Below are 17,935 nucleotides of genomic sequence, written 5' to 3' on the forward strand. Positions count from 1 at the left end.
GATAAAGACAAGGTAGTACATAAGGGTCGGCTCTAAGAAGACCGAATAAGAGTTCAAATTGAAGAGCATTAATACATTTCCCTTTGGTTTTGAATTTTTTAAGTGGTTATTTTGCGTGAGTATTTTGGTTTGGTGTTATCGTTATATGAATCTAATTAATCAGTTTATCTTCAAGCTGATGGACTTCCACCATTTATGACAATGCCAAACCATACATACTACTGCATAACATACAATCAAAAGTCTGATGTTCAACATCAAACAAGTTAGTCAAACACAAGTTATGTTACTCTTATGTACCTGTACACAAGACGTAACAACAATAAAGAGCATTGTCTAAATACTTATATCCTGTAATTACCATGTGTGAAATCACATGACTAATGACTAATTAGTATTTCCTTGTATTTGTCTGAGTTGTTTTTGTTTTATGTATGTATGTGTGTGTGTGTATGTATGTGTATTGTACTGTATTGTATTGCATCACGTTTGTTTGCTTTCACCTCAACTATTACATTGAATAGCATTTAAACTAAATGCTTTATTAAGGTGCTATATATAAATACCTTAATATGTTTACTAACTCATTTTCTCCACTGCAAGGAATAAATACCTGACAGGGAGACTAGCTCTGATTTGTGCCTCAGACTTAAAGCTACAATCTGTACGTTTTATGAACATTGTCACTCTCCCGGTTGAGAGGTACTGTAATGGCATTGATGTCCGAACTACAAAAAAATATCTTGTATCAAATCCTCTGTTTGCCATCAAATAATGTATTGACACTGTGGCGACTGTGGCTCAGGAAGTAGATCAGGTCGTCCAATGATCCATGGGTCGGCGGTTCGAATCCCGGCTCCTCCTGTCTACATGTTGAAGTGTCCTTGGGCAAGACACTGAACCCCAAATTGCTCCCGATGTGCTGGTTGATACCTTGCATGGCTTCCGCCGCAATCGCAGGCGGCAGTCGGTAGTACTGTCGCCTCACAGCTAGAAGGTCCTGGGTTCGATTCCCGCAGGGGACGCTGTGGGCACTGGGGGCGTGTTCTCTCCTCCGCGTCATCAGTGCCCATACCCGAGGGAGGGTTGGCGAAAGGGCCTTTCTGTGTGGAGTTTGCATGTTCTCCCTGTGTCCCCTAGGGTAGGTAGTAGGTACCCTCACAAAAAACATGCAGTAATCCTGGTCTCAAAACTATCTCCCCCTGGACAGCCGCCCCGGCTGATGGAGGGGAAAGGAACTGGTTGAAATAACGTGTTCCCTCTACACGCTACGTCCAACCGGGGAAACTCCCCGTCAGGTGAGAAGAAGCAGCTTGGAATCATCATGCATAGAAGGAAGCATGAGGTCAGTCTGCTGCCTCCCCAGGTTGGCAGATGAAGTGTAGCGCCCAGGATTACATTAGAAAAAAAAACTCACTGATTAAAAAAAGTCACGGAATGTAGCTTTAAGGCAAACAGGGCAGTGTGCATAGTGTGTGTATAGTGTGGCATCTCTTATCCGACGTTGGTGTTTGAACAACCACTTGCCCAAATGCCACCAATAAGCTGATACAGTAGGCGACTCATTTTAGCAGTCTCGTGACAATCTCGCTGCAAAAGACCCCGCCAGCGAGAATGAGGACCATTATCAACACTGTGAAGCCACGCCGTAAAACCAACTGTCTGACTGACAGAACGACTCCAACTGTAGTGGCACTTGCTCCACCCTGGCCGGAACCAAGCACCTCCAGGTCCGTGTTCCCCTCCTCGGAGCTCACACAGGCGGATGCAGAGGTCGGGTTCACGGCACCATCAAGCCGTGTCTCCAGGGAGTGTTCTAATGAGAAACAGAGTCAGGTTTTTTTTTGTATTTACATCGCAAAAAGACACAACGGTTCCTGCAAAGTAGAGGTGTTTCATGAGGGCGATAGAAAGCAAAAGGGAGGCTTCACTTACCCAGATTTTCCATTCCGAATGTCTCTTTGCTGTCCTTGAGCTGGACACCTGCTCTCACCAGGGCCTAATTAGAGACATTACAGACAGGTTTAGAACTTAAGTCAGAACAGTTTCATTAATATTTTGCATTCATCAGAATAATTATGCCACACAGTAAAAGTTAATTTGCGTAACTCTTGAGAGTATAAAAACATTTTTACAGTATTTTACTGTGCTATAGTCTAAGGACTCACTTCCTCTGTTGCCTTCTTCCAGTTCAGTTTAGACACAAAGATTATGAAGAATATGGACTGCATAAGGACACAGATGAAAAGTCCTGCCCACAGTCCTACAATAGAAATACAAGGAGAGCTCTCAATACATGGTTCTAAGTTCAAATTGGCCACCGTCACTGTTTTACCAGCCCAAATGTAATTTTGGATACAATATAATCTTTTTGTGTTGTACTGTAGTATACAGTACAACACAAGGTGTTCTACACAAGGTGTTCTACTCACCCACAATGCCCATTTTGGCTGCGAACATCAGGGAAACACCGATGGGGAAGCCCATGAAGTAGTATCCTATCAAGTTACACAGGGCCCCTATCATCTGCCTCCCTGCTCCCCTTACAATACCCCCCGTCACAGCCTGCAGAGGAAAACATTTTTTTTGTGTGCAAAATACACAGCATTTTGAGAAAGTGATATCATCTCTAGAAGTTATAATAATAATAATATATGATGACTTCATGAAGACATGAAGTTGCAGAACAGTACTCACTCACCGCAATGGCATCAGCAACATGGAAGAAGCAATAAATAATCAATACATCGGCAACTCGCTCAACAATTTCTCTAAAAGACATGGAAATAGAAATTCTTAATAAAGAAGAAAAAATGTCCACAAAATAATTATATATATATATATATATATATATATATATAATATTGCAAAAGATAGACAGGCAAGAAAGGCAGTAAAATGATAGATAACTAATAATAGAAACTATTACTATATAAATAGCATAAGTAAGTATAAAAGTAAGTAAGCAAGTAAAAATGTAATCGCATAAGGGACTGAAAACATAAAATGTACAGCTATAATTGTAGTGGTTTGGTATGGCAAATCAGTGGCAAATCAGGCAAATCCGTTACAGTACCTCCTGCTGCCACTTGGAGCCGCCAGTGTGAACAAAGTGTAGGTACAAGAAACTAAGAAAGGTACTGGTTACTGTTACTAAATGTATCTTGTAAGAGGTTTTACTCACTGTTCTGAGGTGAAAATGTATCCAATCACATCTTTAGAGATTCCAACAGTAGCTCCAATAAAGAATGAAACTATAACTGTATCAGGCATAAAGAACATAATGCGTAAATAAAAATAACATGACATATTCAAATGTATATGTCTAGTGACAACCAATCTGAGAACCCATAGTCAAAAAAGAAAGGGAAAACAGCGCCCTTTTTCCTTTGAATATTGATGGAGTCAACCGTCTGTCTCAAGAGACTAAGTGACAATAAACCTTTCAGCACAACTTACTCAATATTTGAGATGCACAGAAGAGCTGTTATGGAACATTAGCCCAACAACACATATGTTGAACATCATGATAGCTTCCCTTTAGAGTGTATACAGTAATTAAGTGGGCAGCATGTGTGCAAAACTGTGCATTGGTTCATACTTGCACAGATGACGGAGACCTTGGCAGACAACTTGGCTTGCTCTGTGTTTCCAGCACCAAGAGCATTACCAACTCGTACACTGGCTGCAACAGAGAATCCTAGAGGGGACTGTGAGACAGGGCAGGCAGAGAAAAGAATAGCAAATGCACAAACTACTTAATTGTTTTAATGTGATATTTCAATTGGGTTTTATCTCCTCATTGCACATACCTCAACAGCAGTTTATGAATGGTTAGCCACCAACTATTACTGTTCTTGTGACCTGTAGTCAGCACCATTACTTTCATTTAGAAAAACTTTTCTTGAATTTCAGTCTAATACATTTTACAAGTGGTAATATATTCATGCTCAAAAATAAAAATGCTGTACCACATTCAAATATTATTTTAACCATATTTAAATATTGCATAATGTTTCCAAAGTGTATTACTGTTATCTATGACTATATTATTATTTTTTTGTTTCTATAATACTATAATACTATAATACTATTATTATATCAAGCGACACATAATGAAATGGCATGACTAAAAGTAAATGTAAAGCCTTAAATTCAAGATAATTCACTTTAAATGTGTTACCATGAAAGCGATAGTGGCCAGCTCGTACACTATCGACTGCGCAGCCAGCTCAGCCTCACTAATTAAACCAGCCAGGAATCCTCCAATCTCAAACATCCACCACTCCAAGCACAGCATAAGCATACTGGGAATGGCCAGCTTGATAAAGGGACCCCACTCCTGCAGACTGTCCAGTGTCCAACCTGGGAGCCAGATGTTCATAGTTCAGGCAAATGAGGAGTTGGGAGATAAAACATTATTAACCATTTGAAGAGACACTTATTCATACAACATTTTGGACAGCCCCAAATTAGCTAAGAATAAGCTAAGAACGTAACAGTGGAATATCTATATAATGAAACTATACATATAAACTATACACATATACTATACTATGCTATACATATGTACTATGATGTGCTATGACTACATACAATGCAATTATAGTGCTGTCTGCATAGCATGCTATAAGTCTGTATCAAATGATATCTAATTCTACAGAAATGCTATCTAAGGGGGTAGGGTAAGTGCTATGGACCTCACACTCCGGTTAGTTTTCTTAGGCAGGCCACTTTAACCTCTTTTTGGCCAAAGATTTTTGTAACATTTTAGAAGTTTCAACATAACTGCATTCGGCTTCAACCTGACTAGAGGTGTTATCAGATACCGATACCGAAAGGTTAGGTTGCATAGCAGCAGCACATGCCTTCTACAGCATGTCCCGGTTTGACTCTCAGCCGGTCGGCCAGACGGACCATTTACTCTGTCTCTTCCCCCTGCTCTCTTTCTTGTCTTTCTCTTCACTGTGTCTGAATAAAGCATTTATATGCACAATGAACAACAATCTTGTTACTGTCCCAATATGAAGGATTGTCCATCTTAGTTTGTATTGGTTCTGATGCTTTATATATATGTTTTTTTTACCTAATTGTTTCCATACAGTTTTAGTTCCTTAATTGAATTTCGATATCATCATTTTTCGACCGCGGTTGGTTCGAAACCGATTCGAAACCGGTTTGACTGCGGTTACATCGATTTCGATGTGTTACATCGATTTTGATGTAACATCGATTTTGATGTAACCAGACATATCAGTATGTATCGTCTGCGTCTGGCTATGCTAGACTAGTTAGTACGTAGGATGTTAGTACTAGTACGTAGTATGTTACTAACATCATTGACTGAACACATTATTTCACAGGCTGGTAGTGATTGTTTTTCTCTTCCCAAAACGGATATTGGATTAGAGCTCTTTAAATGTGTAACATTGTGTTTGTAATTCTGCAGACATTAGAGTAATACATTCACTGTACCAATTGTACAATGTTAGATCAAATATACTTGAATTCACACACCAAAGTGTTTATTATATTTAACTTAATCTGTTTTCTCTTCAACACATTTAACAGATTGTAAGGGTAACTCAGTACATAATGCAAAGCTGTGATATACTGCACCAACAGGGTAACATTTAGCTGATAAATTGCTAAACCTAAAAATAACCTTTATTCTAAGGAGCTGTGTCAGTGCTGCTGCTGCATTAAGCAGTGAGAGTGGCACTATAGTTGTCAAACATTACACACGAGAGAGTTCTCAGTGTTCAATTTAAAGTTAACACCTATGTACATATATAATCCACAGGCAGTTGACACGGCACTGTGCATACTATCAGTATCAGTCTCATTTCCACTGTCGCTAGTTTGTACATATACTGTATCCATTCATAGGCGATAGGTTTATGTTCACATTTGCTGGTGAAAGACTTTACATTGTACTTATGTATACGTCTATTTATTTGTTCATATGGGGACAAGCACTGCAAGTGTATGGGCGTCCCATTTCATCTGTTCGTATTATTCTACCGCTCGATCTATGATCTCAGACAATATAACTGAATTACTGCAAACACTGAAAAATGAATCCAGGCTAAGGGAGCATTTGATTTAAACAAAGCTACAGTATTATTGTTGTGTATAATGAATTACCATCTCTCCAAATTGGAAGGGAAAATGAGCTCACCTCCCCATGTGGATTTGTGCAGTCCTCGCCAACAGATGTAAACATACAGGAACACTGCCAGGCAGTATTGGGAGATGGTGTTGGCGGCTGCAGATCCACTATTAGTTCAGCCAAGAGGAAACATACCGTATGTTTCAATGTAAAATCCTGTTAATCCTCTGAGCTACTAATGAATCAACTCTGAGTTGCACAATCAATTTGAACTTGATCTACAGTATGAATAATTATCTAGATTATGGAATTCTCTGGATTCTCAAAAGACTTAAAGCAATGGTTGATACTGACAATGCAGCAAGGCCAAGATGGCAATTCATATTAATGTATTTAGCTCATTACCAATGAATGCAGAATTATTAACAGTGCAATAATAATCATTATGTCTTGCATATCGTGATAATGGGAAGACTCACGCAACACCCAAATCCAGAGGGAAGAGGAAGATGTAGTTGATAACAACGTTGATAATATTGCCCATTACTCCACTTATCACCTGGGGCCACATGATACCCTGTAAACCAACCAAAGCTTTTTTCTCAATTATAATTAATGACAGTAATAATAGCACATACAGTACGATTCTGTGCAGGAGCCATCAATATGTGCGTACACGGACAAATGTGTCCGTGGCAAAGACTTTTTGATTTTCTTTTTTACACGCCATTATAATGTTTTTCTAATTTTGATCATAAGACCCAATTGCTCAATGTCAGTCCCCAGGTTTTCTTCAGACTATGTATAACACTTATGACACTATGGCATATTAGAAATCCAACTAGTACTAGTGGTTCTCAAATGGTTTATTTGCAAGGACCCCCTTAACTCTGAGAGTGTACAAATGGAACCAAATCCATTTGTACACACTCGAGTTACAGACCTGATGTGGTCATTCTGGGCTATCTCTTTGTGTGTTTCTGTCCACTCATTTTGTATGTCCATGGCAAAAATGTCCACCACAAGCCAGCATGGCGATGACCCCTGATCCTGTGTAATTATAGAAATTAAACATGATGCCAGAGCTTTTGTGTAATCAACCTCACCTGATTCTGAAGATACCTCGCTTGCAGTTGGTACATGAACGCAGCCTGCAGTGATAGACAGTGACAATGACAAAATGCTCTGCGATGGTTCATGCAATGATGGGATGCAGTGGATTGAACTGGGAATAGCAGGGAGATAATACTCACCGGCAGAGCGGGCATGCAGATCTTCACATATAGCTGGGCCAGTCTTTATGCCGCACACGCACGCACGCACGCACACACGCGCACGCGCATACGCACACGCACACGCACACGCACACACACACACACACACACACACACACACACACACACACACACACACACACACACACACACTTCCAATTTAGGAGCATTTAGCAGACGCTCTTAATCCAGAGCGATGTACAGAAAGTTCACTCAATGTCTGAATGTCTGAATGAATGTCTGAAACACTGTCGCTGCTCCTCACTGGCTGCACCAATCGCTCTCACTATTCACACAGACATTGACCATAACATTATGGAGGTCTTAACGAAGCCCTTTTTTCCATTTAACAAATTATAACTTAATAATTAATTTATTTGTGAATTTAAATTTCCCATCGACTTACATGGGAAAATGCGACACCTCGCACCCCTGCCTCCTAGCATCACCTGCATCACTGGCCACCATTCTCGGCGTTACCCCACTGGCATACTTCCTCTGCTACAACCGCAACACAACAAACTAGTGGCCTATACAATTTCGCGTCTGGCCGACACACACTGGGCGTGTGCCGTGTGTGTGCGTGCGTACGTGCGTGTCTCAGCCACACAGAGACGTATTTATGTGAGTCCCAGGAATACACTTGCAGACCCCCCCCCCCCCCCAGGGAATGCTCCGCACACAGACCACTAGCCTAATAATATTATAACGTTGTGCACTTCCCAAGCTCATCCGTTAACAATTTCCTCCCAATTACATTACCCACACTGTACAAGGACTAGTACATCAAATACATAGAAATAGAAATATAATAATAATAATAATAATAATAATAATAATAATAATAATAATAATAATAATAATAATAATAATAATAATAATAATAATAATAATAGCTCAAATTCCATTAAGTCATTAAGTCTCTTTGCTCACCAATGTGCTCAGTCTAATTCATGCAGCTGTCAATCTAACAGCTGACTTGACCCCTCCACACTGTCAGCAAAGGTATACTTATTTGTGTCGCCCTTGTGTTTAGCGCAGATCCGTATATGGACATTCAGTATACCATCTCTGTTAAGACAAGACTATAAGGACTCTCTGAAAATGGGGTTGGGGAGGCTTGCGCCCGGAGGGGCTGCTGGAACAGGCAAGGAGGCCTGTTCCTCACTCTCTGTATATTGTTTCTCTGCTGAATCTTCTTAATAAATTCTCAATACTTCACCCTGAAGAACTTTGTCATTCCTTCATCTTTGGACGATTATTTAATCGACAACACACACACACACACACACAGTGCCATTTTGGATGTGATGGCCTACATATTAGATCTGCGTGAATCTCGTATGTGTCCGAACATAGGCATGGCTGAGGCATGTTAATGCCCCGCCTGCCTATGCTCGGACGCAAACCAGATTCACGCGTTGGGCCAGGTATAGTGACTTAACACCTTCAAAGTGCCGCACTTCCCCCCCAAAGGTGCGAGGTTTGCATGCCCTCAGCATTGAATCACATAACTCCTTTCTCCATCTATTCATTCAATGCTGTGATGTTTTTTTGGAGCAGATTAAGAACGTACAGTAGGCTCTTCGGTATACATTTATACTTAAAGTTTATGATATTTTATACTTACTATATATTTTATATAGTAAGTACCTGCGATAAAGTGCGATATACCTGTCATGCATGTCATGCATGTACATCACATTCTATTACATCATTTCACTAGTTATGAATTTGCATATAATGACCAATTGAAAGTGGTTATGGCTGGGTACAACCCGATAGCCGGATGATTAGGGTGCATACCACATGCCCCCTACACACTACAGCATACGATACATATGTCCCTGGTTTAACTCCCGGACGATATTACACGATGAGGGTGTGCGTTTCCGTAAGCAGCACAGAAGTGCCATTAATGGCGGTAACGCACATACTTGAGTGTGATATTGCGATTATACCACAGTTACCCGTATAACTAAGATATTTGATAAAATAAAAAAAAACACCTAGCTTAGCTAGTAGCTACTGCCTGCGGGGACTGCCCAGCACAGCTGTTTTTTATGTTTTGATTTAGGTGTGCGGTAGGGCTTTATGTAACTCGTCGACAATTCAACTAGTCGACTAGTAAATCCACTAGTCGACCTTGTTGGTACTAGTTGACTAGTTAATAATAATTAAAAAAAAGATCAGCTAGTACACAGTTTTTAATGTACTATTTAAAAACTATTATTAACAACAACAAAAATTACTTTTACATAATAGGTAGGCCTAGTTAAACAACTAGTCGACTAGTCAACTAATCAACTAGTCAACTAGTAAAAATTACTAGAAGTGAAAGCCCTAGTGTGCGGTAGTGCTCGTATTTCAACCAATCAGATTGCTTCCTCGAAACTACCTGTGTTATAATCTGTGTCTATCCCCTGTTCTCTGTCCTGTCTTCCTCTTCACTGTGTCTGAATAAAGCATTTATTTCTTTATTATATCAGGTTGTCACTTGAGTTCAGAGATCTCTTTGTCGAGTAAGACCTGGTCAAAATGGCAGCTGTCCGAAAGACGCAAATGCAAGGCAACAAAAAGGCAATAACATAAGAGAGGCAAATTATGGGTTGATTGGAGGAGTGGGGCGGGTTGAGGTTGTTGATGACGATAAAGACTGACAACTAAAAAGCATGACAATTCCAAAAGTAAATAATTCATAAATAATAATAAAGAAGTTGAGGCTGACCTGGCAACCTCTGGACTCTGCCGGACAGCCAGCAGGATGGGCTCTGTGTTGATGAGGACGGCCCAGCAGGGGAAACAGGCCAGAAGCAGAATCAGAATCCCCTGTTGCATTATCACTCCCACGCGCATTAGGTTACCGCTCCCATAAGTCTGCACAAACAGGTACGCAGTGGGTCACTGAGATACACAAATACATGCTGATAGTGAATGCCTATACGGTCTATGACCAAGAGGATAAGTTGAACAAAAGAAAAACACATTTGATACAAAAGACCACAGTCGAACTGTTTTCTTGTAGACCCTAGGAATGAGACACACGTTTAGATAAACAAAATGAATGGATAAACACGGTCAGGGATAGGTACCTGAGATATGAGTGTGTCACAGGTGGACGCCAAGCCATTGCCAATGGACATACCAGTAACATTAATGACCTGCATTGGGAAATACCAGTAACATTACTGACCTGCATTGGGGGATTTAACTTCAATTAAACCCATTTATACTTGAAAATGTCTGTCTGCCTATAATGACAACGTCCAATATAGGACTGCCAGGTTGAAAAGTTCAGATGAATTGATTTAAGTAGTAAATAGTAGTTTTCTTACCGCTATTGCTAATGCCACAGCACCAAGCTGTGTTTTCCCCATGTGACCACAGAACACTGTGCTGACAATACTGATCAGAAAGGACATCAACTGTGACAAAACCTGAAACATAAAAACAAAAATAATTATCCCCTTACCACTTTTCTATAGTCAGAGAATATAGGATTCCTAAATGGGAACAAAATGTAACCATTAGACCTAGAGGAAGAGCTGTGAATGTTGTTACATGTATGAGACAAACCCTTTTGTGATTCACTGCTTATTTACAGAATAATCCCAACTTTGGCTTTACTGCATAATAATGGATTTTATTTATAATGCAATTTAAGTGTTTAGCATATTAAGAATATTTTGTATGTATATGACACTGTCGCACAGGCTGATGTAGAGGAGACTGATGTCCTTTGACACAGTGTGGTCATTGCAACAAACGGGAGCCAGAAGAGTGGGCATCTGAGAAGTCTGGACTGGAGCTGGGCACCATTTTTTCCATTTTTTTATTAAAACACCCAAGGGCCAACTACATCTTCTGACATAATGTACCTTTGGACTATAACAAAGTCACATACATATGCATCACATTTAAATTATTCCGTTTAACTAAATCATCATCAATATTTAATATCAATGGTCTTTTGTCAGGTGTTTGCTGTGAACAAAGTGTAACTTCCTTTGTACTATCCTTTTTTCCAAATGTAAAAAAGAAAAAGAAAAAAAAATACAAGGAACAAGGAACACTGACAAATAATACTCTGGGAAATTCCCAGGTTAAAAATCTTGAATGAAAAATGTCCCATACTGTTGGGCATCATCATCGTACCCGGAAGTTATATGCGGGAACACCTACTAAGTTGCAAAAAACGACTTTCTGGCCTTGACAGTCCATACATTCAAACAGAAAAGTCCTATCTGATTGTATTAATCAACATAAAACAAAGTTTAACTCACTTTGCCACTTGATTTGCCACTCACTTTATCCATGCACATACCCTCTATTCAGTTATGAAGCTGCTGGCCGTATACAATTTGTCACAGGGCCACATTTGGACCGCAGGCGGCACTTTGGACAACCCTGATTTAGCCTAAAGTTTTCCATCCCAAGGTCGGTCGCCTGATTTTAAATAGCCCTGAATGAAAGATTAACTTCTAGCGGCTAGGACAATTAGAATGTAGCCCAGTCTAAGACATTCCCAGTTTAAAAATGCTCCTCAGTTGAGGTTGATTTGGAAAAATAATGTATGCTTGATGTTATATGAAATACTAAAAACTAACTTAAATTGAACATAATAGTAAAACTGTGTCAGAACAAAAATAGTTATGAAAAAATAAGTGTATGTGTCTATACACTATACAGTAGGTAATAATTATGTTAATTACTAACTAATTAACTACTGCTAAACTGGGTCATTCACACATCCCAGAATGAATTGCCTTTGAACGTGTGAATGCATGGGTAGTGGGCATTGGGTACCCCATGACACAATTCTTGCGCTTGAGTGACCTACCAAACATCAATGCTTCTTTGTATAGGCAGTTTGCTGTAAAAGGTGATTTAGTGCTCAGCTTCAACCAGTAATGTTAAAAACCACAACCCAAGCCAAAACTCTCTGTGTAATAATAATAATAATAATAATAATAATAATAATAATAATAATAATAATAATAATAATAATAATAATAATAATAATAATAATAAATATATCACTTTTCTAAGTACCCAAAGCCAGCTTTACATATGGAAAGTAATTAACCAACTTTAATAGGGAAAAAACGAAAGCGGACACAGCTGCAGCCTACTATGACAAATATAATAAACGTAATGTTTAAGACTTCACATAGCCTACAAAGTATTCCCGGAGCCCACTCTTGCCCAGACTTCTCAGGGTCCCATTCTGTATTCCCAGTATTCCCATTTTCCACTCTGTTTTGGTGCCCATATCCACTCTAGGTGCCCAGATTTACCAAATGCCCACAGTGTTTTGGTGCCCAATAACCTTCATGTATTCCAAGAACAAACCAGTTCTCCCAGACCTGTTGCTGTATAGCTGAACAGAAAAACAAAAGTAACATCATGGGCTGGATTGACATACATTTACTCTGAGTCTGCACCGTAATGTTGTATAGGATGCCCACTGATTTTGGTGTGATCAGCAACTCTCACCCCTTGAGTGAATATATAATAATGTAATGACTCTACCCACAGTCCACACCCACAAGTCTGCCTTTAATAACATAATTTAAAATGCTCCTGGCCTCCTTATGTATTTACAATATTCACTCACTAATTCAATTCAATTCAATTCAATTCAATTCAAAGGAGCTTATTGGCGAAATGAGATGAGAAAACATACGTTTACATTGCCAAAGCAAAAGTGGAACTCACTCACTCACTCACTCACTCACTCACTCACTCACTCATTCACTCACTTAATTCCATTGTAGCAGCACTGCCTGGCTGCGAGGAGCAGCCCAGCCTCTAGGGGCAGAGATTTTCCCACCCCCCAAAAAGTTTAACTTTATCAGGTGATATGCTATTTGTTATAACTTAAGAAATAATGAATAATGACTGTTATAGTTTTTGACATTTGAAACACAATTACACACAACACAGCCAAATATCAACAAAGCATTGTATATAGTATACAGTAAATATATTTCTAGCCTAGACTGAATTATTTCACGTGTTACATCATTCAAAACCAACGCTTACCACTGGTCCGGCTAGTTTTAACACCTGGACTATTTCTCTCTTGTAATCCACCGGTATCCAGTCTTTGATGCCCTTAAAGCAAGTGCCACAACAGACGGCGCTGTGTGTAAGCTCTTCATGGTCTATTTTGGACCGTCCTTTTACTCCATTGGTACATGTTATTTTAGTATCCTCCATACCTACAACACGAGTTTGGCCAGCCCTGAGACCACTACACTACACAGTACGCCCGAGGGTTCCTTTCCCCACACTGACTGAGTGGAAGTTTGTCAGTGTGACTGCACCGCTAACCATGTTTAATAAGCAAAAGGGGATGCGTCACACGTGTTTGGAAAATGCAACCCCCTCCCACTATAGGCTAGGGTCTCGGTCTGGTATGAGGTCGGACTGCTGCAATGTGGGTGGGCCGTTTTGCCTCAAATGCACTGTTGTAATTGGGTTTCCCCTCAAAGCACACATGTATATGCCACACACCGACTACTACAGTTAATAATTAGAAAGATGAGACATCATAGTAAAGTTTTACTAGCTTTGACCCTGTTAGTGTTGCCACTTGCCAGTCAAATTTACTGTTCAAGTAGCCTACAGGGAAATGTATTATGTATTTGAGCATACTGTATCCTACCTTTTTGCTGATTCTGAGCTTAATTAATGTAATAGGCCTACATGGGTAATAAGTAATTTAACATAGAATAAGAGACATAATGGCGAAAGACTTTGTCTATATCTTACCAGCAGAGGGCACCAGATCTTAAAAAGACGAAGTATAATGAAATAAAAGAACAGGAATTCTGTCAATCATCATGGCACAGCCATGGCATAGTTAGTTTATAGTTTTTTGTTGCAGTGTCAATGTCATAGTAACATTAAGAAAGAGTGAAGATTTATATATATATATATATATATATATATATATATAGTATCACCTGCACATCGGGAGCAATTAGGGGTTCAGAGGACACTTCGACACTAACTCTGGTTGGCGAAAGGGCCTTTCTGTGTGGAGTGTTCTCCCTGTGTCCCCTATAGGTAGGTACTCCCACAAAAAACATGCAGTCTAAACTACCTCCCCCTGGCCAGCCGGGGCGCCTGATGGAGGGGAAAGGAACTGGTCGGAATAACGTGTTCCTCCCATGCGCTATGTCCGGCAGGGCATAACTCCCCCCTGTCAGGTGAAAAGAAGCAGCTTGGACTCCTCATGCATAGAAAGAAGCATGAGGTCAGTGCGCTAGTCCGCTGCCCTCCCCAGGCAGGGTGACAAAATGATCACAAGAAAAGACGAAATTAGTCAAATTACCTACCTAGGTTCCATCCTGGAGGCAAATCTTTCCTATGATAAAATGGCCACCAATGTAATAAACAAGACATGATTCATTATGAATAATAACCAGCATCTTCCGTATCTATGTGTGTTTAATATAAGGTTAGCATTTTTAGGAGCCTTTTCAGGCTGTGACCCCCCCCAAAGTAATCATATCTGAAGTGGGGACCCCCACTTCAAATTTATCCACAGATAAATGTTGTGAATAGCAGATGTACAAGGTCGTTGTGAACTTGTAGATTGGCTATTTGCACAATTGTTGCCTCCGTCTTAATAATAATAATAATAATAATAATAATAATAATGTATTATTATTATTTCTTGTAATAATAATAATTATTGTGACAATTAAAAAGCAAAAGTAAAGAAATGAGATTGTCCCATTCAGACACAGAAGTACAGGCCTATGTCTGCATCAAATTGTCTAAGGAAAAGAAATCACACCCGTGTGGTGTGAAGTGAGTGGTGTGTGTGGGGGAGGGGGGGGAGTTCCAGACCCACAGGAAGGCACCCAGGGTGCCGGCCCGATTCCAGCGAGCCGCCGCGCGTCCGAAACGGTTGAGAAATGAGGGAGTTACCGTGTGGGGGTCCCTCTACTGTAGCCTACCATCTATGTACTGTCACTGTACTGACCCACAGGAACGCACCCGCCACCCATCCAGAGCAAAAATATGTACGCACATGTAGGCCTACACAAGATTTAATGAAGAAATGCTAGGAATCTAGGTTGGTTTACTTTATATATACATGTGGGCCTATAGTATTGCCTGTCTGACCTACAAATGCTTTCATGACGTCGCGCTGCGCGCATGATCAATAATAAAGTTTGAGTGCATGCACTGCACACACATTTAACTGTAAATGTCTGTATATAAAATATAGCTAACTCAGCGAATCTCTTAGTTCCATCAATATTGTTCCTCGTAAATAGTTGGTTTCACGTCACGCATGATCAATAATAAAGTTTGAGTGCATGCACTGCACACACATTTAGGTAAGAACGTCATGACACTGCTACCCCAGTGTGTGTGTGTGTGTGTGTGTGTGTGTGCCTTCAAACATTCCGCCTCGCGAAAAAGGGAGGAAATGTTGCATAGCGATTTGGCTTATTCCTTCTAAATGTCTGTATATAAAATATAGCTAACTCAGCGAATCTCTTAGTTCCATCAATATTGTTCCTCGTAAATAGTTGGTTTGTGCCTAAGTATTGAGATAATAGAGTTCGCTTTGGCGATTTTGACTACACATTCCCATCCATGTCCCATGATCGCGGAAGTTTGACTCAGAATGAACTGACTGAGAGAAAGGCAGCCAAAGCAGCCAATCAGCAATCAGAAGTACTCGGCAGTATGGTTGCCAGTGTTGGCTGGAAATATGCAGGCTGGAAATATGCAGACTTGGCAACACTCAGCAGAATGAGCGGCAGTATGGTTGCCAGTGTTGCCTACTGTCTTGACAGAAATAAGCTAAGCAGCCTCCACGTTAGGCTGGAAATATGCAGGCTGGAAATATGCAGACTTGGCAACACTCAGCAGAATGATCTACCGGTCGAGTACCAGTGTTGATCTAGTGTTGCAAGTTTCCCATGCGAATACTGACCAGCACTTCTCCGAAGATGCTGGTAAAAAAGTCAACCAAAGAACAAGATTTCTACAGGATCTCCTCACTGGTCAACAAAAATACCTTGAAGACTCTAACAGGAGCCCTCATTCAAGGTTTCTTCGACTATACATGCACCTCATGGTACCACAGCACCTCAAAGGCCCTTAAAACAAGGCTCCAGACATACCAAAACAAACTGGTCAGGGTACTACTTGGCCGTACTCCCAGAACCCACCTCACCCCTGCCCATTTTGATAGGCTGGAATGGCTTAGGGTTGACGACAAAGCGCACTTACGGGCGGCTTCTATTCGAAACTGGCCCCTGTAAAAAAAAAGTTAAAGAAGTGCATATTTGTACGTCTTTAAATGTTCCGATGAATTGAAAATGGAGGACCCTGACAAGTCTTAGTGTTTTTTCTGGTTTTATCCTCATAGCACTATCTGGGGTTATGCAATATGAAGAGGTAGTAGTAATGAAGCAGTCCTCAGACCTGCTTATTGTGAAGGCAGGAGAGACATGCATCTAAGAAGGCAGATAAAGACTAGGTAGTACATCAGGGTCGGCTCTAAGAAGACCGAATAAGAGTTCAAATTGAAGAGCATTAATACATTTCCCTTTGGTTTTGAATTTTTTAAGTGGTTATTTTGCGTGAGTATTTTGGTTTGGTGTTATCGTTATATGAATCTAATTAATCAGTTTATCTTCAAGCTGATGGACTTCCACCATTTATGACAATGCCACACCATACATACTACTGCATAACATACAATCAAAAGTCTGATGTTTCAACATCAAACAAGTTAGTCAAACACAAGTTATGTTACTCTTATGTACCTGTACACAAGACGTAACAACAATAAAGAGCATTGTCTAAATACTTATATCCTGTAATTACCATGTGTGAAATCACATGACTAATGACTAATTAGTATTTCCTTGTATTTGTCTGAGTTGTTTTTGTTTTATGTATGTATGTGTGTGTGTGTACTGTGTATGTATGTGTATTGTACTGTATTTTATTGCATCACGTTTGTTTGCTTTCACCTCAACTATTACATTGAATAGCATTTAAACTAAATGCTTTATAAGGTGCTATATATAAATACCTTAATATGTTTACTAACTCATGTTCTCCACTGCAAGGAATAAATACCTGACAGGGAGACTAGCTCTGATTTGTGCCTCAGACTTAAAGCTACAATCTGTACGTTTTATGTTCATTGTCACTCTCCCGGTTGAGAGGTACTGTAATGGCATTGATGTCCGAACTACAAAAAAATATCTTGTATCAAATCCTCTGTTTGCCATCAAATAATGTATTGACACTGTGGCGACTGTGGCTCAGGAGGTAGATCAGGTCGTCCAATGATCCATGGGTCGGCGGTTCGAATCCCGGCTCCTTCTGTCTACATGTTGAAGTGTCCTTGGGCAAGACACTGAACCCCACATTGCTCCCGATGTGCTGGTTGATACCTTGCATGGCTTCCGCCGCAATCGCAGGCGGCAGTCGGTAGTACTGTCGCCTCACAGCTAGAAGGTCCTGGGTTCGATTCCCGCAGGGGACGCTGTGGGCACTGGGG

General features: G+C 40.2%; 2 protein-coding genes across 2 annotated transcripts in view; both read right to left on the reverse strand.

Annotated features, from left to right (window-relative positions):
• Positions 1-17,935, reverse strand: part of LOC306921222 (ATP-dependent RNA helicase SUPV3L1, mitochondrial-like) — a gene marked incomplete at both ends in the record, with an annotated part of 427,184 nt that overhangs the window by 308,508 nt on the left and 100,741 nt on the right. The window lies entirely within an intron of this gene.
• LOC306921434 (multidrug and toxin extrusion protein 1-like) lies at positions 1,036-13,538 on the reverse strand. The gene is made up of 16 exons (XM_079498559.1): positions 13,432-13,538; positions 10,722-10,823; positions 10,479-10,547; positions 10,115-10,263; positions 7,366-7,408; positions 7,219-7,263; positions 6,592-6,689; positions 6,182-6,279; positions 4,184-4,365; positions 3,602-3,710; positions 3,185-3,260; positions 2,702-2,771; positions 2,433-2,565; positions 2,169-2,263; positions 1,936-1,999; positions 1,036-1,816 (listed from the first exon to the last, which is right to left on the reverse strand). The coding sequence occupies exons 2-16, from the start codon at positions 10,806-10,808 to the stop codon at positions 1,563-1,565; spliced, it is 1,572 nt and encodes a 523-aa protein (XP_079354685.1). The 5' UTR covers positions 10,809-10,823; positions 13,432-13,538; the 3' UTR covers positions 1,036-1,562.

Source organism: Electrona antarctica (assembly GCF_951216825.1).
Source record: "Electrona antarctica genome assembly, chromosome: 4".
Taxonomy (NCBI): Eukaryota; Metazoa; Chordata; class Actinopteri; order Myctophiformes; family Myctophidae; genus Electrona; species Electrona antarctica.

Coding starts and splice junctions, on each gene's coding strand:
- LOC306921434 (XM_079498559.1), bottom strand. CDS start 10,808: ATGTCCTTTCTGATCAGTATTGTCAGCACAGTGTTCTGTGGTCACATG. Junction 10,548..10,721: donor CTGTGGCATTAGCAATAGCG/GTAAGAAAACTA, acceptor TTCCCAATGCAG/GTCATTAATGTTACTGGTAT. Junction 4,366..6,181: donor GCACAAATCCACATGGGGAG/GTGAGCTCATTT, acceptor TCTGGCTCCCAG/GTTGGACACTGGACAGTCTG.